The sequence below is a fragment of the Lagopus leucura genome, unplaced genomic scaffold (assembly GCF_019238085.1).
Source record: "Lagopus leucura isolate 7727_CA_CO unplaced genomic scaffold, USGS_WTPT01 Super-Scaffold_100015, whole genome shotgun sequence".
NCBI classification, from domain to species: domain Eukaryota; kingdom Metazoa; phylum Chordata; class Aves; order Galliformes; family Phasianidae; genus Lagopus; species Lagopus leucura.
Genome location: NW_024962269.1, coordinates 4,882,845 through 4,910,267, shown reverse-complemented (window position 1 = coordinate 4,910,267; position 27,423 = coordinate 4,882,845). Strand labels below are relative to the sequence as shown.

The 27,423-nt window shown below is 40.2% G+C and overlaps 2 protein-coding genes across 8 annotated transcripts in view; both read right to left on the bottom strand.

Moving 5' to 3' along the window:
- The window catches only part of ZNF280D (zinc finger protein 280D), a 44,939-nt gene extending 36,815 nt beyond the window's left edge, over positions 1 to 8,124 (bottom strand). For 6 of the 7 annotated variants that reach the window (XR_006179805.1, XM_042875722.1, XM_042875727.1 and 3 more), the window contains exons 1-2: positions 8,060 to 8,124; positions 3,039 to 3,184 (exon numbers count right to left, since the gene is read on the bottom strand). Coding sequence is in view for 5 of the 7 variants with exons in the window: in XM_042875722.1 (XP_042731656.1) it covers positions 3,039 to 3,177 (139 nt within the window). In the remaining 2 variants the exon portion in view is untranslated. Of the gene's footprint in view, positions 1 to 3,038; positions 3,185 to 8,059 lie in introns of those variants that run through there. The other variant, XM_042875723.1, reaches the window with a different exon arrangement.
- Positions 8,125 to 13,870: 5,746 nt separating this feature from the next.
- On the bottom strand, positions 13,871 to 16,761 carry LOC122182619. Its single transcript, XM_042876078.1, has 3 exons — positions 16,720 to 16,761; positions 15,739 to 15,774; positions 13,871 to 14,596 (listed from the first exon to the last, which is right to left on the bottom strand). Exons 1-3 carry the CDS (start codon positions 16,759 to 16,761, stop codon positions 14,033 to 14,035), a joined length of 642 nt encoding a protein of 213 aa, XP_042732012.1. The 3' UTR covers positions 13,871 to 14,032.
- Between the last annotated feature and the right edge of the window lie 10,662 nt (positions 16,762 to 27,423).

Here is a 27,423-nt window from a genome sequence, read left to right as displayed (position 1 = left end):
TTCTACTCTATTTCTCTTAAGCTGGCTAGTTTACCTAAGAATCTCAGTTTTATTTTCTTGGAGATAGATGAACATACAAATAAGAGTGCAAACAAACTATGAACATTTCATTAATATTTAGCTCATCTGATTGTAAGAAATGCATTTATTCACTTCTCTTTGTAGCATGCACAGTAAGAAGTCCCCCAAATGCTACAACTGCTTCAGAGAAAAGGAACCATTTTCTCTCAATAATTTCTAAACTCCAGTTTCCAGCACCAAGGGAAATCAAAGAGAAGATACAGGAGTCATACTGGAGAGGACTGATTTTCTAACATATCCTAGACAGCAGTCTATTACTAGAATTCTAATTTTTTGGAAACAAGTTAAGTTTCTTAGATTTGATGCTTATTCCCTAACCAACACTCCTCAGCTACCTCCATCTTCACATGGGGTTTTAGGTTAATTCTAGAATGTTAAAATAACATTCACCAAATCAAAATACTCTTCTACCACCAGATTCTCAATTCACTTCATGTTGTTGCCAGGTTTCTTGCTCAAACGTGTGAAAACACACGTATATTGTAGCTCCAAATCTACAAGATCAAAAGCACCCTCTCAAACGAGGGTCAAATTACATCAGAATCTCAAGCAAGATGTCTTAGAACATCTATAGATCGTGCTTAACCACCTTAATGCTGTTTTCACAGATAAGTTCACATAGTACTCAGACTGATAAATAAATTGAATGGCAGCAGAGCTCACAACAGCTCTCAACCTGTTACCCTCACGTAGATAATACTAATGAAAAAGCAGCTGCAACCAACAGATCCAAGCAGGCTTGCATTTTCAAGATATGATAAATCTACTTCTGCAAAAATTGTATTATTCTTACTTCAAACAACATCATCTATGAGCAAGGAATAGCTGAATTTGGGATTCACCTGAAAACGTATATTCTCCAGTTAGCAAATCCATACCATATTTAAATTCCACAGTCCAACAAAAGCCTCTTTTTATTCTCACAAAAAACCCCAATGACAACAACAAAAACAGAATGAAGAAAAAAAAAAAAAAAAAACAGCTACTGTAAAATCCTACAAGTTAACAGTTAATAACTGCACTGTCGGCAGAAGGTTAAAAAGATGGCCATGTATTGCAGAAAACATACCTTCCAGAAAAATTAGGAATAATAGGCAAGCCTCCATTTGCCATCTGACCAGGCAGGAGTTTTCTTGTGTAGAAACTAAACAGCAGTGGCAAGGAAGGCTGAGTGCTGTGGTTTGCCTATTACCAACAAAGATTCTGCAAACCGAAGCCTGACTACAGGCAGGCAGTACTACTTACAAGCCAAAGAAGAACTGAGGTCATTCTTCCATAGCTGTTTTTGATAGTGAAGTAGAAGATTACAAGGAGAAAAATCGGGGAAGGGAAGGAAAAGAGAAAGTAAGAAGTTATACTGTAAGTGATTTTACTTGTGTCAGGACTGAGTACGGACACCTCTAGAATAAGATGCATGCACTGCAAGCCTACTTCACCTAAAGTTCTTGAAGTTGCTGAATTGTATGAAAATTACAGTTCTCACCTGCAACGCGTTTCTGTACTTTACCACTTGAAAAAAACATTTAGACTTGAATGATGCAATGAAACTTGGCATATTTGTTGCTCTAATGTATGTCTAGCACATTAATAATCGTCCAATTCCATGATCTAGTGCTAACAACCAACAGTAATCCAGAGGTCTCAGATCTCATAACATTACAGTAAAGAGTATTTTTCCTATCCTTCTGGAAGCTTATAACCGCAGACAGATTCTTAGACTAAATTTCAAATATTCTTCAAAACTTTCAAGAGGATCTAGACCATTTTTCAAGCATTCAAAACCATTAACCCTTAATAACTATTTTTAGGTGAGCTCTAACATCAACTTCTTTAATACTTAAAACATCATTTTCAAAAATTTTAAGCTAGTGCAAAAAGAATTAAAGATAATTTCCAGTGAGTAAGAAACAAAGTCCAATAGAGCTCAGATGCAAGATGAAAGTAATATGATCTAAGATGACAGAACAGCCAGTAATAGTCCAGAGTCCACACAATGGAGTGAGGGGAAGAGCCTGGTTTAACATCTTGCCTTGAGATTCTTTACCATAAACTATATACCTTCAGAAAATGCCTATGACAATCTCAAATAAAAACACAGCAGAGATGAGGTAACCAGACAGCATGAAACCAGGCAACCTTGTGTATTTGAAACCGGAGAATGCTTAGGCAAAACTTCTTAACAACTGACTACAAGCCACACACAGGATCAAAATTTGTCACTCCTAAAATCAATTGAAGTAGCAAAAATAAGTATTCTCCACTTACCTGTCAAAGATCAAGCACAGGACAAACACTGAATCCTTATACATCTGCTGTCACCACAACCACCTACACTCATTCCCTGTACTGCCTGCAATCGGAGAAAACTACAGAACTTGATGAAAAAAAATCTCTTAGCTTATAGGGAGTGAATGAGTTTATTAGTAGAAACCTCCAACTTAGCAGAGAGGCTTGCACTATTTTCACATGATACGCTTTCCCCAATTATGCCTTATTAACACACACTTGGACAGTTACCAGAATGATGGCCACACGTTCAGACTGACTTCAAACACACAAAATAAGCAGCAGAGAAAATAAGAGGAACTGCTGCATGAAGACTAGAATTCATGCATTTACTTTAGCAGGGAGAGGTGAGGTATCTACTTAAATATCAACTCTATTAAGAGCAATTGCGTGCTTTCAGCATTGTCTATACTAGACTTTTAACCGTACTAAAATCCTCAAATGTCTTTGCTTCTACTTGAGAGACTTAAGCTCACTGGTACAGACAGCTACACATAACCCATATTTTAGGAACTAAAATTTCCAACTTTCAGTATAAGACAACAAACTAAAGAACAGCTCTAAAATGAAGAACTCCTTAAATCTTAACACTACAAATTCCATATTTTCAAAGCAAGTTTGAAGTTTCGCATTATAAAGTATCTGTCAAATTATGGAAAGCGTTGTCTTACATGTACTAGCTGGCTTTGAGCTTGAGATTTCTCCAATGAAGATCGGTTCATCATCATCATCATCCTCCTCCACTTCTTTCACTCTCTTTTGCCATGGTTCTAGCTCCTCTTCCTCACATTCCATGAATAACTCTGCCATCTTGAGACTAGACAGTAAATAATTTAAAAACAATATTCAACAGAACATTCAGTACTTAGTGAGATAGCTGTTCAGTAACAAAAATTACCGTACTTGCCAATGATCCCCACGGAATAGCCTCCTCCCCACCACATTCCACACAGGTTCAAGCTGATCTGATCTAAGTGATCTCTAAAGATCAACAGTTCGTCTAATTTCTGATAATTCTGAATCCTCATCTTTAATATTAAACGTCAGAAAATTCCCAAGACATTTCCCATATCATCTAAACTGTTTTTGAATCATATATGTAAGTAACCACAAGAGCAAGCTTCTAAACTACAGCAAAAGGTATCCTTTAAAACACCTCTATTACAAAAAGGTATCCTTTAAAACACCTCTATTACAGTTATATTACTCATAAGTCACATGAATGCCCTTATCATGACAAAACACGTAAAACACGTGCCAAAGTGAATAACTTAAAGCCAGATGGAGCTGTATTCTCCTCACATATTTAAAAAAATATTAAGCCAAAAAAACACAACGCATGTAAATACAAAAGCTCAAAACTCACCACATTTGCAAAAACTAAGATTTTACCAGGGCTTCCCATCCCTTGTTACATAATCTTGAAAGCATTTCTGAGCAGTACAGGAAATAAAATATTACACTAGTTTTCATTTCATAAAATCAAAAGGGCTGCCTCTGCAATAAGCAGGATCAGGATTCACAGTAAAACAGTGAACTTGAATGCAGCAGTGCAGCTTCGGGGCTGCTCTGTGGAGACTGACTGAGCTTTCTGAGGGCCAACAGATTGACTATGAGCCACCAGTGCACCCTTATGACCAAAACGACCAACAATGTCCTGGGAAGCATTAAAGAGAACATGGCCAGAAGATGAAGGGAGGCAGCCCTTCCCACTACTCTGCTCTGCTGATGCCACATCTGGAGTGCTGGCTCACACAATGATGAAGGGCCTGGAGCACCTCCCATACAAGAGAAGGCTGAGAGTCCTGGAACTGTTCGTGCTGGAGGAGACTGAGAGGAACTCTTATCAATGCTTATAAATACCTAATGGGTGGGAGTCAACGGATGGTGCCAAGCTCTTTTCAGTGGTGCCCAGCAAGAGGACAAGAGGCAACATGCACAAACTAGAACACAGGAATTTCCATACAAACATGAGAAAACTTCTTTGAGGGTGGCACAGCACTGGAACAAACCATTTGGAGAGGTTGTGGAGTCTCCTCTGCAAATACACAGAACCCACCTGCACACTTTCCTGTGCAGCCTGCTTTTGCAGGGGGCTGGACTAGGTATCTCCACAGGTCCCTTCTAACTCCTACAGTCTGTGATCCCATAGCACTTCACTGAAAGCCTTGCAGTTTTTGCAAGCTAATCTCTGCCCAGAAGCAGCTGGAATTATGTGAAGGTAAAAACTATTCATTTAGGCATTATCTTGGAAACACATCACAAACTCTAATCTTTTACCTTGACTGTCTAGACCCCTGACACCAAAATCCTCAGTAAATATTAACATTCAACTTAACCCCTGAAGTCTGAATTCTGTTATCTATTTATCAACTGCCCACATTCAATCAAGCTCAGATGTTTTAGAAATAAAGATTATGGATGATTATGTCATTAAAGACTATCAAGCCTTATACACAAGGTGATCAAAATCAAGATTACGTTTATGAATTGATATTCTTAAACTGAATAATTAATCCTATAATGTGTAAAGGGTGTTTATTCAAGAATTTCCCTTGTAGTTTCCCACGATCTTCTCTTTTCCCTAAGTATTTCAAGAGCAACATATACATTAAACATTGATAGAACTTTCTTTTTTGAAAATACAATGACTTAAAGCTAAGAATACCTCCTCACTACCTCTCAACAGCATTTGAAACCAAAGTACTCTGCACGTATTCAGTAAGAAAACATCTAACATCTAATAAGACGAGACAACTTCAGGACAGGAGGAATGCACTGCAAGATTGGGTGATGGACTGACAGCAAGTCTGTGACAGCTCATCACAGAGAAGCAGTCAAAATTCTGCCTCTATTTGCGCTGAAGTATGAAGAATGGGCCTGCTAACGTTGCATGCCACGTTTTGGAGACAATCTGACACTGGAGAGCTATGCTCTTCCTTCCTTCTTCAGATTAAGCTGCTGGAGTTCAACAAGGTGCTAAAGAAAACAGGACATGAGTCCAGGTTCTTGTCACAGGAAAAAAGAGAGCGTGAAGCCTATTTCCACGTTACAGAAACAAGAGGGGCCATGTGCCAGGTTTTAAAAGAGTCAAAGCCAACTCTTCCTCTACAAATGGCCTTTGTTTTACTTACTGAGAGATGATGTTCGTCGAACTTCAAGGCAAAAAGCAAAGACCATTTTAAGAGCCACTGCTCATGTACTTGAACACATACATATGAAGACAAGAGGTATTTTTATTTAAGAAAATTAATTTTATTTCACCTTAGGAAAAAAGCAATCAGTTATAAAACATACTCAGAAGATGTGAGAGCACAAATAGTTTATACAAAAACAGGATACAAAAAAACTACATTAGCATGTGATAACCTCAGTTGCACTATAATGTGACTGATTTTTTTTTTAATGTAAATTTGATAACATAAGCCTGAACTTTTAGAAGGTTATATCAACTGGTGTCACCACTTATAAGCCATTCCATTTTATGAATCAATACACCTCAAAGAATTCTCAAGAGGTGACTCAAAAAGAAGCAATGCTTTTTAAATTAAGTATCAAATTATTTCAGCTCTTTCCATATCATTCATTGCAATGCCATGAAGGGAAGCCATGCTTTATCTGACATTTTCCTTGGCAACAGTCAGCCAAGCAAGTTCCTACCTTGCTCCTGTGCAGCTCCTTCAGCTGTGTTAGTACAGCTTTTCAGGCACTAGGACACAAACCTGTGCACATTAAAAATAGCCTGGTGTGACTGAAAGGTCAAAAAATCAGTGGGCTAAGGAATCACATTGCAGTAAAAGGGAACAGGTTTGACTACAAGAAATCTGCAGGAACTGCTCAAATAGTCTTCACTGCCAACAGAAACATTTACATCAGTTTTTAGTGCACAGTTTGTTTTAAAGTGTTCAGCTTTAACTTCATAAACGCAGAACACGCCTGTCAAGAATTCTGCTAGTTGCTCCCCTCAAAGCCAACAATAACAGTGACTCCTTCTGCCCTCTCCACCAATATCTGCCAGTGGATGTAGTCTCCACTGCATTGTTTATTATTTTCTTTTTACTCTGTACAACAACAAGCATGAATTTGTACACACATCTCCTCAAAAGCAGCCTATGGATCAGAAAGGTCCATAACTCCAATGACATCCCAGATATGTCATAAAAGTATTTAAAACTCCATTCTAACTTAGAAAGCATCAAGAGTTGTGAAGTTCTTCAAAACATTTTAAAATAACATTAGAATGCATAAAGATACAGCTTAAAAAGGCAACGTTAGTTAAAAAAAAAAAAAAAAAGCTTCCTGTTCTCACCATTGCACAGCTGATGTTTGCCTCTGGCCAGCAAAAACTAAGGCTAGTCATTGAAATTTATTAGGCTTACATACATAATTAACATTCTCCCACCCCTCTCCCCCCCCCGCCAAAAAAAACCATAAGACCATAGGCAACACCAGAAGGCAATCTGCTGAAGCAGGTGTTAGAGATGTACAGAAATTAGTACTATAGAAAATCATGGCAAATACAGCTGCAGTAAGATTTAAAGTTACGGGAAGCTTGCGTTTCTTCAGATGCTTGTTCCACTCTTATGGTCAACTATCAAAGCTCCAACAAACATTTCTTCAGACTGCTTTAAGAGCACCTGAAACTGAATGACCAGCCTAGAATTGGTGGTGTGCTTGAAGAGTGAGAGTGTCTGGATTAGTCAGAAAGCTTCCAGGCCAGCCCTGTTTGTCATCTCTCCATATTGCTTATCATGGAATTATCCAACCTTTGTTCACATTACTCTCTGGTTTAATAGCCACACTTCAAATTAAAGGGATCATGATTTTATGTGCAACACAACCTGATATTATGAGCACCTACACATAATCTTCCAGGTAACCTCTCACACAAGTTCACACAAGTTTGGTGCCATGTTAGGTGCAAAAGAGCATGAGACCTGCAGCTTCCCGAGGAATGAGAGCAACCGCATTTTTGTTGGGTGCCGTGCTTTCTTCCGCAGCGAAGAAACAACAATGAAACAAAAACTAAATCTGAAAGTTTTAAAAAGTTAAGAGCTTCCCTCAGGAGAAAGAAGAAAAAAAAAAAAAAAAAAAAAGCCAAACAAACCCAACCAACGCTGCGCTCCCTGCCCTGCGATGCCGTAAGCTCCGCCTAGGGAAGGGCAATGCCTCCGCAAACAAGTCAGGAGTTCACACCCCGCGCCACGATGGGCGCGAGGCGGCGGGAGTCAGCCGGGTCTCCAGGCGGCCTGGAGCCGCTCCGCCCGAGGCTCGTCTCTCCCGCCGCGGGCCGCGCGAACGCCGGCAGCGCCGCAGCCCGCCGAAGAGCTCGGCCGAGGGCCGCGGGTCAGGCTCCGGGCGAGGCCCGCGCGCCACAGCGGGCGGCAGGAGGCCCGGCCCGGGCCCGGCGCACAACGCCGGCAGCTGCGGCACCGCGAGACGGAGGAGCCCGGCCTGGGAGAGCCTCGCGGAGACGGCCAAAGTGGAAAGCGCCTCGATTTCCAACGGGGCCTCCCGAGGAAGCCCTCGCATCCCGGGGCCCCGCTCCGGAGGCCGCAAGGCCGCGCTCCGACCTAAGATGGCGTCGGTCTCGCAGGCGACAATCCCCCCGCGGCCCGCCCGCCCGCCGCGCGGCGAGGCTCCCCGCGGCCCGAAGGCGGGAAGGCCAAGAGCGGCGGGCGGGCCGGCTTACCGTGCTCCGCGTCCGAAGGAGCCGCGGCGCGCCGCCCCGCTCCTGGCTGCCGAGCCGGCGGGGGGGATGGGAACGGCCGCGTTGGCGAAGCCGCCTCACATCGCCGAATAGCGGCGCCCCACCTCAGCCGCCGCCGGGGAAAGGAGGGCGGGCGCGCGGGGAGGGGGTGGGTGGCCGCGCGGCGCCTGACGGGTAGCGCGGGGCAGCCCCACAGCGGCGCCTGTTCTCCCGCCGCCGCGGGGCGGGGCCGGGCCGGGGCCGCGCGGGGCGGGGCCGGGCGCCATGTGCCGCGTGCCATGTGCCGGGCCTCACACCCGGCCGCGCGCCTCGCGTCCCTGTGCCTCGTTGGGCGGCCCGGCCTCAGAGGCGGGAATCGGGCGTTTGAGGCGAAGTCGTGAAGCGCGACCGCCTGAGCAGAGAGCGTAGGAACAAAAGCACCCGAGAACGAGATGTAGTACGCGGGGCTGGTGCGGGTTTGCGGCCTGCCCGTTTTTCCGCTGTTTTTTCACAGCAGTTCGCTCAGGGGTTGCATGACGGCCGAGTGCAAAAGCGGCACAGCGCTGCCCGTGCTTTCGACGGAACGTCGCCGAGCGGCGGGACGAGCCCTTAGCGGGGCGGTGGGCGGGCGGAGCCCTGCCCCGGAGCGCAGCGGGAGCTGCTCCTTTTCACTCCTTTATTCGCTGATGTGAAGATCGCTGAATCACGACGGGACCAAGACGTTCATTTTTTTCTCCTATCTTTTAGCCTCTAGTGCTTCCTCTCCTTCAAATGTTAGTTACAGTGACCTGTGTGTCTCTGAGAGCATTCCAGTTTATTTTTTTCCTCACAACTTTGCTGCCCCCTCTACCATGATTTAAAAAACAAAAGTGCAATACTTCTAGTAAAATATGAAATTATTTCTGGTGAATTGCAAAGGTAAATAATGGGAAAGTTCTTAACTAAATGTATTCTTTATCACTCAACTTTATCTGCCCATGCTTCTCTCATCTTACTGTTAGTGGCACCTGTCACAGCAGCCTTCGGGCTTGCCCAATTTATTTTATGCTAATAAATTCTGTTTCAAATATAGGTATTTTTCAGAAGAATAAATGAAGATCCTTATTTTTGTAAACTGAAGCTCTAAAGATCAAATTGCTGTGTTTAGCCTGGAAAATGTTCTCTTCATCTGAACCATCATCTTTGGCCTTGATTTGCTTCCAAGGCTCTTCAGAGAAGTGAAGAAAAACATACACAATGTCTAGTAATTAAATAACTGCTACTTAGTATTTATGCCTCTAAATCATTGAGTTTAGTAACTAAAAAATATACCGTCCTGCCAAAGTGGGGTACAAAAAATAAAGAAAGACTCATGATACTCAGCAGCAAACTGAGAAAATGAAGGAGTAGTAGAGATGGGAACTTAATTTAGGAAGAAGTGATGGGGAAGAAAGAGAGATAATCCAGTTGTTTGAAACACATTTTTAACAACACATGTAACTAGTGAAAAAAAAAAGTGGGTGTTTATGTTCTATCTAAATCAAAATAAATACAAAGAGAATATTAAGATTGCAACCTAATTAAGATTAACTTTACGTGTTTGATTTATTAACCTTGTGCATTCTGTAGGTACACGACTGCATAGTCTGGTCTGCAAGACCATTACCTGAGTCCTTGAGCAAACATATTTGAATATCACATTTTTGCACCATACTATAAAGCTATAGGAGCAAAAAAAGTTTACCGATTAATAATCATTCACAACTTTGCAACTCAGAAATGAATGAAAGCTAGTAAATAAACCCCCATAATTACAAAGGATTTCTTTCCAAGAGTCCCTTAGTTGATAGATGAGCGTCTTGGACAAGCTTAATAGGTAGATAATTAGAAATGATGAATGTAATTACCAACTTTATTCCGCACATCAAGCAGCACTTGTTCATATTGCTTTTATTTTACTTGTCACGTTCTGGCATTTCAGAGCAAGAGGTGTCAGCTAACTACGAGGTTTTTTAAGTGGGATATGGGAAAGTGAGTAGAACAGGCAGCAAATGGAGCCCAAAGCATGCCTTATCGAGGGATAATTAATAAATAGATTGTTTACTGATAACTTGCAGGATGGAACTGAGGTAAAGTTTCAGCAGGACAAATATGAGTGAAGGCATTTTCTTGTACATGTGGTTTTAAGGTAACAGCATAGACAGTAGTTAGAGGATTGTCACTGAGAAGCGTAGAGCTTTTCTCTGGCATGCATTTCTCAATAAGGTGGCAGTTGCATTCAGCTGCTTCTGCTCAAGTGTAACAAAAAAAATTAATGGAGACTGGAAAAGAACTAGCACAATAAATGACTGTCATTTACTTCTGTAGCCAGAAGGCCCGGTATAACAGTTGTCAAGATGGTAATCCATTTTTCTTTTATGGAAAAAAAGCTTGGGGTTAGGAAAAAAACCTCACACTGTTTCAATTGTCATGTCTTTAGACAGTGCATCAATGTATGCAAAAGCTTGATGATTTCTTCTCACCCTGGCACCATGCTATTTAGCTTGTTGATCCTTTCACATTCTTAACCACGGCCATCTCATCCATATGTAGCTAAAAGGCAAATAGGGTCCATCAGGGTTTTGGGCAACACAGATAGTTTGGTTGAACTGCTTCATATTCCCATATCAAGGCTGAAGGTGCAGATACTGGGAAATCAGTTGATACTCCAGAAACCTTGCTATGCCAGAATAGCAGAATTTGTTCTTAAGGCATATAAACAACCTTACTTCTTATCATGAAATCCTAAGCCAACCTATTGTTTCATTCTAGATTTAGTGCTGCTGATCAACTGTTAAAAATATACCTAAATGTTGTGGTTTTTTTAACCCTTCTGAGTAGCACTCCATTTGTGTCAATCACTGTTTGAATGCAACCTGGGAATTGGGGTGCAATTGCTAGTTCTAATTTTGTATGTCAGCAAAGAATATATAGCTAAGTGAGGAAATCTTACTCATTAGCATTGTAGTTACAGGTTTGTTTAGTATTATTTGTTATTCTTAGAGGCACTACACACATACAGCAAGTACCAATCTGTGTGACATTGCCGTTGGAGCTGCTGCCAAAATTTTAGTGGAATGGGTAAGTTCAGATGGGAAGCCTGTAACTATGAATGCACAAACAGGAACATCTGCAAAACAAACACTATTCAACACATGTATAGTTTACTCAAGTATTCCATAAGGTATGCTTGTAAAATTGATTGCATTTAGTCTGATGTGGTTTGTTGTTACAGTATCGTACCTTAGGAATTTGGCACAAGTATAAACACTAAGGGATTATCTGTTTCTACCATTATTTTGTGTTAGGCATATACAACTTGCTTGCATTTTCCTTGTTGAGATGATAGGAAAAGTCTAACGTGCAATCCTAAAGAAAAGCACAAGCTTCCAGTCTTTTAAACGTTAAGGTATGCCTCCGTAAATTAAGAAATAAAATGAACTAACCCCAAACATTAATTATTTTTTTAAACACATTCGCTATACCATCATGCAAGGTAAAAAGTATATATTTATAATCAAGGAGTCAGTGTCCCTTCAATGCACATTACTGTGCACTGTTCACATTACTCAGACTCCTCAGGCCAGAACACATTCAAAGCTATTTAAAATTACAAGAAATGCTTGAATCAGATGGGTTCTACAAGAGTGAAAATGGCTGCAAACAGAGCCATTGCTAAGTCTAAGTTGTTATTAACAGATAATCTTAAAGAAAATGTTCACTTCCCAGATGTTTTTTTATGGTAACCTTACATCAAAATAAAGTTAGTAGATCAACATTATGGCATAAGCCTTTTATTCTTTTCTCATTTAAGAAATTGATTTTAGAAGTTAATACTATGCATACTCAATTATCTATTGCAACTAGTTGTCCTGTTCTTACATCAGTGACAGGGGGCATACGCCTTGTCTTGTCGACTCATTTTTATCATTTACCTAAGAACAGATTGAATCCTAGATGTTCGCTACTGTCTGTACTTCACACAGTAAAGAAAATCCATGTGGAAAACTGTTCTGTTTTGCTTTCTGTCCATTACTATCCAATTCAGTAATTCAGTAGTAAAGAACATTGTTCCACTGAGTTGATGACAGACACTGTTGTAATACTTGGCAGAAGTCTTCAGTAGTGTGAGAAGTGACTTAATACTGATTCAGTGTATGTCCTAGAGACTTTTGTTGAAAAATGACTCTACTCAGTAAAGTTTGGAGTCATATTTTCTATTTACTCAAGAAAAAAAAATGGGGCAGAAATTCATGTGAATTTGTTGAAGTCGTGACAGCAATTGCCAGGTTGTTCTGACATGAAATGTGAGAATGCTACTGCTTGATCTGTTTTTTTCTCTCTGTATCACTTTCTCTCACAATCCTGGTCAGAGAAAAAAAAGAGATATTGTGCATGACTTCAACAAGGTAGTTCTGAAACTACTGATAATAACAATAATGCTGAAGGGGTTAAATGATGCACCTTCCTTGATATAATAAAATAACCGTGTTACATCACAGTGAATTACTCTTGGGAAGATTTCAATAATAACTGAAGAATAAACAAATGAACATTCTGGTTCTAAGTTAAAAGTATTCTCTCATATTCTCATTTTCTCAAAAGAAAGGAACTAATAACACAAAAATAAAAGAAGGAAAGCTGTTAAAGCCATTTTTCCTTTAGTAGAGTATTATTCAGAATTTGTGCTGCGATATCACCAACTGCGGGCAAATCACAATGAGGAGAAAGTGGCACCATTTCAGATTGTTAGATCAATTTATATCCTTTACAATGAACTGTATTTGCATGGCAGTTTCTGTTCATGAAACTGGTACTGGAACTGCTTTCTTGGCGCTGTTACCACATCTGTAATATGTTCATGAATTATGGGAAAATCTGAGCCTGATTATTTTTTTCTTAACAAAGTTGGCTGCTAAACCAAAACGAGAAAAAGGTATTAGAGTAGCAAAGTATAAGAGGATGGAGATTGTTTTCTTATCACCCCAGTTCCCAATTTACTCATCAGGTTTGAGTCATTCCTACTCAGTGAACACTTCTATGAAACAACAATAAAGATGGCTGATTCCAAAATCCTTACTGGCATGGGTGAGTGGATCTTCACTAGCAGTAGAAGGAAATAGAAAGAGGTCTTCTGTGTTCTAAATGAAAGCAACTTGATCTGGACTTTTGGGTGAAGAGGAGCATTGCTTCCTTCCCTTACAAAACTAGTTGGACGTACAATATCCCGAGTTAGAAGGAACCCACAATGATCGTCAAGTCCAACCCCTGCTCCACAAAGGGACCACCCACATGCAAATGCTCCTTCATCTGCAGCAGCTTGGAGCCATGCCTACTGCCACGCCATGCCCACCACCATCTGGTGCAGTCCCTAACCCCCACCTGCCCCTCCCCTGACACAGCTCCATTCCATTCCCTCAGGCCCTATCGCTGTCCCTACAGAGCGCTGCCCTCCACTCCCTGTGAAGAGCTGCAGCTGCTGTAGGCCTCCCATCAGCCTGCTCTGCACTGAGCAAACCTGGGGACTTCAGCCACTCCAGTTGCTAACCGACTTCTGTCCGGAAAGCATATACCTGAGACAAGGAGCTCCGTGGATAGACCATTTCCTCCCATCGTGGGAACCTTCTGGAGAAGGATGGATCCTCCTCCACCAAAGAAGCTTCGTCTTCTATAGAGCATCAGCAAAGCTGAACCAATGGATGTAGACCCACTGGAGAGCAACATTGAGACCATGGAGGTGGACGCACCTCCAGAGGATAAACCAATGGAGGGAGACCCACCTCCATCAGGCCTGACACCATGCTTGCCCGGAGATGTCGCTACATCTGTTGGTGATGCACCAGGGGCTCTCGATTTCCATCTCAGCATTGAGCAGTCACCGTCTGCCAGAAAGCCCCTAGGCCTGCTGCTGCCCTCTAGAAGCCCTTCTTCCCCATCCTCATTCTTCCCCAAGACCTCTCACCTCTCCTTTCCTGAGCTCTGAGGAGAAGGGAGGGACTGGGACTGGTGCCCTCTATACTTCTGCACCAGGACAATGGGAGGAGTCCACCAGACAGCCCTGAGCTCCCTGTGACCTCCAGCTGAGCCCTCAAGAAGAGGGCAGGACTGGCATCTTGTAAGCTTCTGCATTAGGACCAGAAGAGTCCAATGGATGGGCCCTGCAGCCTTGAGGTGAGTTCTGAAGGAGGCAGGACTGAGAGTAGTGCCCTCTGAGCTGCTGTGCTGGGCCAATAGGAGTCCAGTGGATGGCCCTGAGCTCCCTGTAGCCTTGAGGCAAGTCCTGAAGAAGAAGGCAGGACTGGGACTTGCATCCTCTAAGCCATCATGCTGGGACAACAGGAGGAGTCCAGCAGATGGCACGAAGCTCCACGTGGCCTCCAGGTAAGCACTGAAGAAGAGGGCAGGACTGGGCTGGCATATTCTCAGCTGCTGTGTTAGGACCAGGCAGAATCCAGAGAACAAGCTCCCTGAGGCCTGCAGGCAGCACCAGAGAAGGTACAGAGGCAGTTTTCCTCGGTTTTCCTTGGGAGAAGCAGAAGACTTTGGTTTGGACAGGAAGAAAGACTTAAGCTCAGCATGAAGGTCCAAGCCCTATTAGGACTTTGGTTTCAAAACTTGACAATAAACAATTTTAAATACAAATGCAATACAAAATAATAAGAAGAAACTAAATTGTTTTTCTAAAGCAAAACCAGTAAGTGCCTCTTCATTTTTAGTACTTGGGAGTCTCCCCTGGGCTTCCTGAGTCCCCTCTGCTTTCCCCAGAGGCAATGACTGCCCCTGTGGGATGAGGGCCCAGCCCAGGGCTCAGAGCTGGGGAGGGGCCCAGGCACTTGGCAGCCTGGCAGGCTGTTGGCACAGACTTTGCTCAGCACTGAGCACAGAGGGCTGAGGAAGGATGGAGGGTCACAGAGGTGCCTGCTCATCTCACTGCAGGTGGTACCAAGGGATGGAAAAGGCTGCAGCAGCCCCCATGCACCCTGCAGCCAGCACACAGGTGACGGTTGATGCAGGAGAGTGTCTTGCTTCAATTACCATGCCCTAGAATTTTGCATTTACATTCCTCTATGAAGTTCAGAAAATATCAAAAGAAAGAGTTGGCCTCTCTAAAACATTCTTTCACACAAATACTGTGTTGTAGCCTTCCTTTAAGCTATATTTTTTGCCATGTTTTGTCAAGAATCTCTAGAATGCAAAGATTCTCTTCTGAGTTCTAGAAAGTTTCTCTGTAGCATCTGAATGATCACTTTAATGTAGAACAATTATATCATTATTTAAAAAAAAAAACAACACGTTATTTAAAATGTTTAAAAATGATAAAGAATTTTTTACTGATCCACCAGTTGCTATTTATAAAGACTGAAATTGACCAACAGGCCTCAGATCTATACAGCTATTTCTTTGCCTGAGTATTCAGCAATTGACTTGTTTGCCTTTCCTTCAAGTTCCTGCATGTTGGACATACTGTGTTATTAACAGGAACTGCCACAGTGCCTTAAAAGAAAAAAAAAAAAAAGATAAAGTTGCAAGCTGTAACTCTGAAATGGTATTAATATTTTTAGGCTCTCCACCATCTCCAGATTGTTGAGTATTTGGTCACTGACTAAATTTTGACAGTCTGTGGATCCCCTGACACATTACAAAACAGAAAGCATGCTGCCTACCTGGACTGCACGTCTGGCATCCCTGATATGTTTGTACTTTAATCAAAATGCAAAGTCCATCTGAATACCATGGTAATGCATACTTCATCAGTGCTAATATTGACTTAGCTCTGAAGCAGACAAAGTAACTGTTCGCTGTGTAACATCTCAGGTGCAAGTGTTCTAAACAGCTTGTGTGAAAACCATGGTTTTTTCACGGAAATGCGGAGGAGGGGTTAAAAATTCTTCCAAAGAATATAGTTTATTTATTCCTGTACCTTTCAATAGTAGTAGTGAACTGACATTAAATTCGGAAGGGCCATCTGTAAGAAACAGATTTTTTGTAAATGTCATTACTTAAAGATTAAACCTTCATTTGGCTTCTTAGAGGTATTTAGCTCAGTTTACTAAGGAAAGGAGATTTATGTTATCATAGCACACGTGCTTCTTTAATAGGTTTTGAGCACATAGGCTGATTTGAAAAAAAATGATAAAATGGTAGATATCTTTAAAGTAATTAAGGAATTTAAACTTATAAAAATAACTGTGAGGTTGACAGTATTCGTACTAAGATTCAGAATGAATAGGTGCTCATCCTATCCAGGAGAGAAGTTGGAGAAACGCCGCAACTGTGGCTTCCATGCGAGTGTGCAAACAAGAGCCAGATTCAATTTCTTGTGATTTTCACAGCCCTGAGTTAACAATGGGGAAGCACCATCATTCAGCTATGAAAGCAAGGATGGCATATGAGCACTGAGTGAGATGGCACCCAAAGCACAACAGAGCCTGAGTAACAGCCTGTGTCATTCTGTCACCTCTAACGCTTATTAGCTGTTTATCATAAACAATTATTATGCTGACTTTTGGTATTACGTTTCTGCATACTACAGGCATTCTTATCAAAATAATCATCTCATTTTTAAAACTGAAACCTACATCTTTTTTGCCTTACACAATGTTTGGCGGGGGAGGGAAGACATTATTTCTGTGCTAATTTCTCACCTTGATTATCTTTATTTTCTTCCTTATTTCACCAACCCGCATAGCATTCTGTCTCCTCTCGATTTGCTCTGCTGTTACATTATTCCAGGTGCCCACATTGCATAAGTGCATAAAAGTAGTGAAAATATCCTCTAGTTTCTTTCTTCACATTCTCTCTAGCCAACATTACTCTTTCTGTCAGCTGCAGTAAAGATACTTCTGTAATGTGGACCCATGCTAAGGTCTGCTAGCAATGGACTGCAGTGTAGCGTTGTAGAACCAAACTGTAAACAGCAGAGGTATAGGAGAGAAGTTCAATGCACACTTTTTTGATGCTTAACTGATGTGCAGAGAGAAAATGGAATTTTCATACGGCATTATGATTAATAGTATTGCATTACTGTGGCCTCGAACAACAGAAATACTACTGTGGTGCCACAATTATAATAAAAAAACTATAATAATAAAAATATTAAATATTAACTAATAATAAAAAAATTGTATGAGCAGGCAGTATTAAATCACAAACGAGAATGCTATGAAAATAAAAATCCATCCAGTGAAACAACAAAGGTAAGCAAAGACTGCACAGAATTCTGCAAAGAATCTCTACCGTGATGTTCTGCAGCCCACAGATTTCTATCAAGTGGTTTGTTTGCTTGTCTGTTGTTGCTTTAATGTGCCTGCAGCAGATATTTGCAGGGTGATTTTCTTAATTGTGCTAATACACTCATACAAGTCTATGTGCAGCAAATAATTTTTTTTCCAGACATTAAATATCTAGCAAAACACTGAAGCCCTAAACAAATGGTGGCTTGCAGTTAATTTCATTGTTACAAACAAAATGTGTATGTTGGACGGGTAGTTCTCTCTCGTGTAACACTTGTAATATATGGCTTCACTGGGAAACATTAACAATGAATCAGTCAACTGCTATTGCTTTTATTTAGACAGGTGGAGTACAGATATTAAACGTAAACGATAAGCAGATGCCTATCTGCATGTGACAGTCTTTAAAAAAAGATGTTTTCATGTTTTCTAAGCTAATGCGCACACTGTGCATATCCTTTACAATGAGCTGGGATTACTCCACAGATCTGCCAATCCCCAAAATTAGTTTTTTAAAAGGCCGTGTACAAGTCAGTGGAAAACAGCTCATCCCTTTGAAGGTCTGAGACAGGCTAATATTTTACTTTTCAGGAAAGATAAGGATGAAACATCAGGAAGCAGTGGCATATATGGAGAAGTGATGCTCAAAGGCAGCCTTCTGTTCAGAATTACTCTGCCAGGGAAGGCTTTCACATTGTGCTGCAATTTAGGCTACAGGCATCGGCAAAAAGTGAATTCTTGAGTAAAATATCTCCTGGAAGTTAACCTTAGCAATTTAAAATAAGAATCGGATTTTTCTCAGAAGTATAACTGGAATATAGTTCTATAGTTCCAGGTGGCTGAAAAAAACATTTAGAAAGAAAAACATGTATTAAGGCAGATAACTTCTATTTTAGTAATGACTATTTCAGCAATTTAAGCATTCTAAAATTAAATACCATATAGTGTTAATAAAAATCTGTACTTAATAAAGAATCTGATCATCATATTTTCTAAACAAACCTTGATCTGATTGAATAAAGGCAGTGCTCAGCCTAGCGCTCCACGTTTATTCACCCTCATACCACAGACACGTTCCTGGCTGGAATGTTTTCACACCGAGGCACAAACTGCCTGCTTCTGCATTATCTGCTGCTCCAGCAGTGAGTTGAAAAGTCACACATTCGCAGATTTAAATTCATATTCCTGATACTTGCAATTAATGACCATGTGGAAAAATAAAACCTTTGTGCTCTTATTAGAGATAAATCATAGAAGTCTTTGTTTCCCAAATCAGCAACCTCATTTTCCCTTCCAACTTGAATTGTATTATTTACCAAGAAAATGGTGTCAGATGCCATGAATTAAAATCCTGCCCGAAGAGAAGTGTAATGAATGAATGAAGCAACTGGACATGTGGAGTTGTGGTATTTCTGATGATATTGGTACCGAGTAATGGTTTTCTATTCCATATTGATACAAAAATTTGTTCATAATGGAAAAAGCAAATTAGCTCTTTTCTGGGTAGCTATTTTATTTCTAATATTTCTCAGAAATTCTCAGGTATTTTCGTAACATTTATGCTCCAGTTATTTTTGCTTCAATTCTAAAGAATTCAATAATTGTTATGTAGCACACTGCAGCTCAGCTCCGGCTCCTAATTCCCAGTTGTTAGAATCAATGCTGAGAACACCCTGCAAATGCTCCATGTTTTAGTGAAAAACACAGATTCCACATTAGAATTCGCACCCACCTTTTAAGAAGTACTTGATTTTTTTCACAAATTTCAAACACGATGCTCAGTTTCTGACCACATTTGTTGGGCTTTTCTTACAAGGTTTATTCGGAAAGCGTACACAGTTGGAATGCTAAACAACGCTCTTTGATGTACAGTTTCCTTTGGACTGGTAGAAAGCTTACATGCCATATGGCTGTCAGCTAGACACAACCTCAAAATGACACTGAGAACACAGTCAGGAAGAAGCATCTCTGCTAATGAGGAAAAAGCTTTAAAAATGCCCTTGGTGTACTTTGTATCTGCAGTGGTCAAGATACAGCGGAGTCCGAGATGGCTGAACGGGAGCTAGATCACAGCACATAGCAAATCTCAGATGCAGTTTAACAGAGGTGAGAAAAGATGCAGGTGAAATGAAAATCAGCTTCTGCAGCAGCAGTCCCAGATGGACTGTTGTGAATAACTGAGCAATGAAAACAGTAGCAACTCGTCCCTGACACGCTGCCACTGCCGCGATCTCTGTGGTCAGGATGAACTGGCGGTGTGAACTGAATGCAGAGCTCACTGTTGATTTGGCAGCCACTCACAGATAACTTCCCACTCTTGTGACCACTGTCTTAAGAAAAGTACTTAGTGCTGTCTATCTCTACGGTTGCTGTTTAATTATTTTGGATATACGAGTAGCTTTGTTTGGTCTCTTCAGCAATTCTATAATGAAATTCTGACTTCAGCATGATTTTTGCCTTCCCTTTACTGGCCTAGCATCAGTAGAGTTTGATCAGTAACAGCCTTAATGCATTGCAGGCTTTCTGGATTTTGGTGAAAGTGGGGCTCCTATTTTATTTTTATTGCACATATCAAAATCCTATATTCATTTGCATCATTTTTGAAGTGATCACAAAAGTTATTTCAGCCTGCAAATATGCAGCCAACCTGAAATTAGCTCTTTCAGCAGGAAGATCTCACCTTAGATGCCATAAAATGCTTGTTCTTCTTTTTCATATTATCAGCTTGTTCTGCTTCTGTTAAGATTATGGATGGAATTCTCTTCTCAGAACCAACAATGAGACATTTAGGAGGCTCTCCAGCTGTGTTTTTGCCTATAGTAGTCTTCACTGAGTGACTTAAAACATGAACAAAAGACCTCTCTACATGACTCTCAGACTTCTACATCATAATGTTTTGTACAGTTCTATTTCATATTAGAATATTTCTCTATAAACTCATTTTAGGAGATAATTTCTTGGCAGAATAATACCTGTTTCAAAGAATATTTAAAGATAAATTCTAAACGAACAGTGTATTTTTGAATAGTACGTGGACTTACTGCATCAAAAGGAAGATGGAGAAACTTTTTCACTGATGCTTACGAGATATGAGACATTGGGAACGGCGCTTGTGAACTTACGACTGCTTTAGAAATTCAGTTCCACCTGTATTCTCTACTAGAGTCTCTTTGCTACAGGTATATTACATATTTTATGATACTAAGGAAGGAAATACTGCATACAACAACAGCATACAACAAAAGCACATGGCTATTACACCAGTTCCCATTAAATATTTAGAACTGTCATATTTCATAATCAGAAGACAGAAGTAACAAATTAGAACAACGCCATGCTGATTAAAATGACTAATTAAGTATTAAAAGCTGTAAGACGAAGCCGTTGTTTGAAAACAGAATTCTCAAGTAAAGGAAGAGATGCAGTTGCAATCATTTCTAAATATTTCCCTCCCCTTTTTTTTTTTTGTTTTCCTGTTGCAGTATTAGGACAAGAACAGTAATTCCTGAATCATGGCACCGTTTGAATTGGAAGGGACTTCTGAAGGCCATTTAGTCCAACTCTCCTGCACTGATCAGGGATACCTACAGCTCCATCAGGTGCTCAGAGCCCCTCCAGCCTGACCTTGGGTGTCTCCAGGGATGGGGCATCCATATCTCTGGGCAACCTGTGCCAGAGCCTCACTACCTTTATATTAAAAAACTTTTTTCTTATATCCAATCTACATCTCCCCTCTCTTAGTGTGAAACCTTTTCCCTACTCCTATCGCAACAGACCCTGCTAAAGAGCCTCTCTCCTTTCCTATAGCTCCCCCTTTTAGACATTAAAAGGAATTAATGAAAAAATCCTACCGTCTGTAATACTAAAATAAATGATTTGACCCTGTTCACGTCCATCTATAAAGCTGAAATATGACTGTTTTATAGGCTTGGCACATTTTCTAGCAGAAGTTGTGCATGTCAGTACTAGCCCATAGGTTTTGGTGATGCACTCTAGGCTTTGCACTAAGTCAAACCTTGTCACAGATCACTGGCAGTTCCAATGCTGTTCCAGCTGAAGCAATGATACAACTCTTGCTGTGCACCTGTTACTATATCATGAGATTAGAAGTATTCATGGCATTGCATAGTACTAAAGGTGAGAGCTACAGCACCAGGAGCCTCCAAAAACCTATCTGAACTTTGCTCAGATCTTAAACTTTTTTTAAAGATTGAGCCAGAGATCCAGACAAGCGATACAGGGACACCTGCATGGGATACAGGGAGCAGGACCTGAAAGACATGCAGAGAAATTTCCACCATTTAAGCCTCCATATTTGTTTGCTCTGTGCAGCCAGGTTACAGCAAAGCAGACAGGCTAAGTCAAGGCCCGACAAGTATTAAACAATACTGATTGCAACATTGGATGTCAAAACATCTTACTTTTTTTCCCTCAAGGAAATAAATTCAGGAATACTAGCAGTTACATACTGTAGCTACTTTTTAGATAATCTTTCTACTAACAGATCTAATTATCAGAAATCATATTTAAGCAGCATTCTTACAAAGTACATAGGCTGCTCTGAAATTGATGCTTCCTACTTCAAAACTACAACAGATACAATAAGCACAACAATAGTATTTGATAAAGCAAGTTCTCAGCTACAAAATACTATTTTTCAACATAGTCCCCATGATCAGCTACGCATTTTTTTCCAGCAATGAGCAATAACTTGCATGCAGCATTCATAAAAATCTGCATGGCCATTCAGAGCATGGTTTGTCTTTGACATCTGTCACCACTGCCAAAACACACCACTGCCAAAACACACCAAAACTGTGCTCACATCCGCTGTCTGGCCCCCTTGAACCTGGAATAGCAGTATTTTCATCAGATAAGCAGTTTGTATCTAAGCCTTAGCAATAGAAATAAAAACAGTTAAGCTCCTGGATATCATATGTGAGTTAATAATATGTGACCAGGTACAGCAGATATGTTCACAAATACTGCCCGATCCAATACCATCCATAATGTTTTCTCAGTCATGCACACATAGATGTGGATTTCCTGGAAATTTGACGTTACACAGCTTTGGTTTTATAGCATTTGATCAATGTTTGCTTGTTTTGCTTGATATGAGTGGAGCTATTTTTACATTTAAGATTTGCTGAATTAAACACTAAATCTCTTATTCTCTCATCCAAAAAAGCTGTTAATCTCGGACACTCATGGCATGTTAAATAGCTATTAGGAGAAGGTCCTCAGGGACAATCTAAGACAAGCTCTCCTTAGCAATATGTTAATATCCCATAGGCTTTTTGAGAGTGTCTAAGAATTTCAAACGCTGACTTTAGGCCTTTAATCTATTGGTTGATCTGGTTATGCATGTGAACGGCATCAGAAAAATCAAATAGTGATGGACGATTTATAAACGTTTATGTAAAGGAACAACAAAAAAAAAGTGGGTGTATTTCTATGCCAGTGTAGGCTAAGCTCCAACAATATTGCCAAGAAACTGCCAAATAGCTGTAGTTACAAATCAATCGCATACTTTTAGTTGGGGGTGCTAAACAGAACTCCTGCTGGAAAAAAATCGAGATGAGAAACAATAATGCAGCATCAAACCTAAGATAAAAGTAGGTGTTTGAAACTATCTGCAAGATATGCTGTGCCTTCCTTCATCACTTGCTCAGTGTAAGCAAAAAAATGGAGCATTTCACGCTGGGATTTATAATCTCTGCGGACTGTACCACAGCATCAAAGATGAAGTCAGCTACCATCTGCTCCATTTTATGCAAAATAAATGTGGCCCCTGAACTTCTGGCAACCTTCCAATTCAATCCTCCATGCAGATTTCTAACTCTCCTGTTTTACAGGATATCCTATTATGCAGCTCAGACAGTAAAATTTACTACTCATGGCCAACTATTTCTGGTCAGTATTACACAGTGACGGGGCACAAACATACCTCATCTGTGGGTTTGTTGTTTTTTTGTTTTAACTTAAAAGAATGTTCAGAAACAGTATATAATTAAACATTAGTTCTTCAGCACCAGCTCTATGCAAACGTTACAGGAACTCTCAGTTACAAGATCTTACTCTTTTTTTTTTTTTTTTTTTTTTTTTTTTTTAAGTACACAAATTTAGTTGCATTGTTAACTTAAAATTGAAGGCTAAAAGCTTAAAAAGGCAATTAGCACATCATTCAAGCAAGAAACCTCATGCAAACATACTGGCAAACTTAAAATCACTACTGCAACCTAGCTTTGATTTTTTTTTTTTAATAGAGAATTTGCAAATTGACTTTTTTCAAGATGTCATTCAACCTTGCTAATATAAAAGGCCGATTCACCTGAATTGTCAGTGCCTCTTTACAATCTTTGTTAGGCAGTTATATTTTTCCATTTATTTCTCGTGATGGCGTTTTGTCTGAGGCTGTGGTAATACTTTGTGTTTGGTGTTAGAAAAAAAAGCTCATAACGTTCATCTCCTCACTGTTCCCAGATGTGATGGAACGCTATGACTCTGTTCAAAATGTACTGCAAATCAAAATTCTTTTTCTATTTCAAGCACATGAGCCACAGTATTGACATTTGATCAAATATTAAAGAATCACCTGTGCTTGGTCTTAAATTTATTAAAAACAAGCAATAATTTTTCAAAAGTCACACCCTGGTCTGCCTGTAAAACATTTATTTTTATTTTTAAATGTTGAATCATGGTATAATTCCATAAAAGCCATATATTAAAAATGACATTCTTAAATATTACTATTTATTGCCAGGCAAGACAGCAATCAAGAATAGCAAAGAGAAGGAAAACTAATTCACCTTTTGAACTCTCTATGTGTACATTTTTAGGATCTGCTCCTGGTAGTCCTAAACAGTTTATCAAATCCAGAGAGCCATTTGTATTCAGATAAATTCTGTGATAGCAGAGTTTTCTTATCTTCAAAGGAGAGAATTCAGATCCTCAATACAAAGGAAAACCCTGAACTCCTGATAAGAACTGTAAGTCTTTCCTTTGAAGACTGACACCATGAAAGATTCCTGCTCAGGGAAACCAGAGCAATATTTTTAGATAACAGCGTCTGGACTTCTGTGTCATATTCTGCAGAATGGCGATCATTTGTTGAGAGTATGCTAGAAGGTGGGACTTCCTGGGCACTGAGGCGGTTACTATAGCAGACTGAACTAGAGCAGTAGCAATGCTGAAAGCGGCAGTCTAAACAGAACTCCCATGGTTACTGGCATTTTCGATTTGTTATTTCGCTCTCATCGTAGAGACCTTTATGCTGGGCTGACTGCTGACACTGGAGCTCACAGAGCTCCTAAAATACTCCACGTTTGAAGGATTGATGGCTTTTAACAGACATTCATGGTTTAACTCTTTATGACGCACATCAGCACGATGCCAAGATTGTCATTTTGAAGAACATTCCATTAGAAACCAACCAAATAAAAACAGCAAAGCATTAGCTATACTACAGATATGCCTCCTCTTCTTATGCAGCTTTTTTGCAGGATGTTTGCTTTTCAGACTTTTATCCTAATTGACAAAGAGATTCTAAGGCTCACGTGGGTCCAGGTGCATAATTACTGTCACTCTTGTCAAAGGCAAAGTGTTCCCTTTGTTAAATGTTAATTCAAGAAGTCTGAAAATGCTATGGACATAGAATATCGTAATCTGTCTGCAAGACAAGTAGGAGACTATGTGCTTCCTCTCTATATCCTTACTACATCTATGGCCCCAGACCTAAAAAGGGTGCAACAGAGAGTATTCATGAAGATCCCACAGCGACTGCTTTGGGATCCTCTAATGTTATCCTCCTGCTACGCCATTCACTTCCAAACTGTGCTGTTTTGCCCTTTAAATTTTCCCCCAACTCCTTCCAAGCACCATTAGAGCCACAAGGCAATTCTGAAAATATTTGTCTTCGGAAGTCACTAACTGAACTTACTTGGGAGGGCAAATATGGACACCAAACATAACAGAGAAGTTATTTTTCCCCTAAAATGATTTTGCCTTTGATGCATAGACAGATGGTCATGATCTCCTCCTCTTCTGCCCATGGATTTTTCTAAAATGACACCCAAGTTTTTCTTGGCAGCAGATAGAAAGTCTGGCAAACAGCACATTTCAGCTCCAATTATATTGACCACATTAATGCAAAAGATCAGCAAATAAGCGTTCCATATTCATTCAGAAAGGATGCATTAAAATTTGCAGTGAAATAAATGCAATTAAGAAACAAATACCAGCTACTTACCTCTGCATTTGCACTTACAGACTTACTGTGGCCCTTTTTTCCACTGAGAACAAATGCTTCTTGCAAGCATAGGGCATTAACTCTCGTAGTACTTCTTAAGGCCCCAGCACTTAATAGAATTAGATTTCTGAGAATATCATTGTAGGCAGATTAATAGCCATTTACTTGGAGTGTTTTAAGGAATGCCAGTGAATAACACGTTCCTTCCTTGCTGTAGGGACATCGAATCTTCAGATGAATGCTATCTCTGGATTTATTATCAGAGCTTTTCACACTTGTCTGTACTTGTCACAAATGTCTCCCGGGTGCTGGAATAGCAACCAGGATTGTTGCTAATTCCTCATTCAGAGTCTTCTAAGCTGAATGATTTTCCAAGGCGGTATCTACCATCTGAGGTACATTTCTCTCACAAGGCAATGAGGAAATCTTTCTGGCTATCCTTCTTTCACCCACTCACAAGCTGCCCTCTTGCTGGTACTGTGTGGTGCGGCAGTGGCGTGTTAGCTCCTGTCTACTAATAACTGCTGAGCAGGTTAATGCTTCCCTGTAGGTATAAGAGCCATCTCAAATAACTTTACTCATGATAGTTAAATAATAAGGAAAATATATCGTTAAACAGTATTGTTCACATTAGTTATTCATCGTATCTGTAGAAGGTAGGATAATAGGTTTATAACATCCACTGTATATTTATATGAACATAAAGTGCTGCTAGAAATCATTTTTTTCCACAAGGGTGTACACATCAAGAAGTTATAATTTCTACCAAATGCTCTGATGTTGATGACAACTGTTTGCTCTACCTAAACTATCTCTAATTGAGTCTGATTCATCACCATGAATTGTGCTCAAGGTGTTAACAGTTCCATGCAGTCTAAAATAAATTCTTAACTCTTAGATGCTAAGCTATCAAACCAAAGATTCCTGATCATTCTGCTTAGCAGAAAAATTCTGTGCTGATGTAACTCTATTTGGACAGATAGAACCTGGTCATTTGTGCATTCATTCCTAACGTTTGTATCCATGCACACTACAGCAAAGCTATGAATCAAATCTCTTCCTTAACGTACTCAGATCTGAAATGAATGTCCAGCATTTAATCATAGACGGGGATTTAAAACAAAAATCTTAAACCTAAAGCTGCCCTTGTCTAGTCCTAGTTTTTCATGAGTCCTCATCTTTGCCATAAATATCACACCCTTCTACACTGTATATATTCATTACACAGCTGCAGCTCCTCCTCAAAGCTAGCTAACACAGCTGTAGCTATAGAGTGCAGGCCAGATGGCCAGTCAAAACCGTGCTTCCTATTGTCTGTAAAGCACAATAACTATTGCCAATAATCTCTACTTCTGGACACACACCACTCGTCCTTTGGTGTGACTGTTCTTTCCTCAGCCAAAAACAGACTGCTGCCACAGGAAAGGATCCTGGTGTACTAACGCCTTGGAACTTTTATATCTGGCTAAATATATATTCAGTTTTTGTTAAGACTATCATTTAAAATGGGTAATATATACAATTTATTCAAATGTCATGGAATAATATTATCAATTACTAATCAATCATTTGCTTAAAAGTTTGTTGTTGTTTTTTTTTTTAAGAACCTTCCACTGGAAGGAATGAGTATATTTAAAAGCCAGCAGAACGTTTATATTCTGCTCACATTTGGAAGCATAACATCACAGATGAGGTGATTAGTGGTAACCAACATGGAATCACCAAGGGCAAGTCATGTCTGCCAAACTTGGTGGTCTTTTATGATGGAGTTACAGCATCAGTGAAAAAAGGAAGAGCAACTGATATCATCTACCTGGACTTGTGCAAAATGTTTCACACTGTCCTGCATGACATCCTTGTAGCCACAC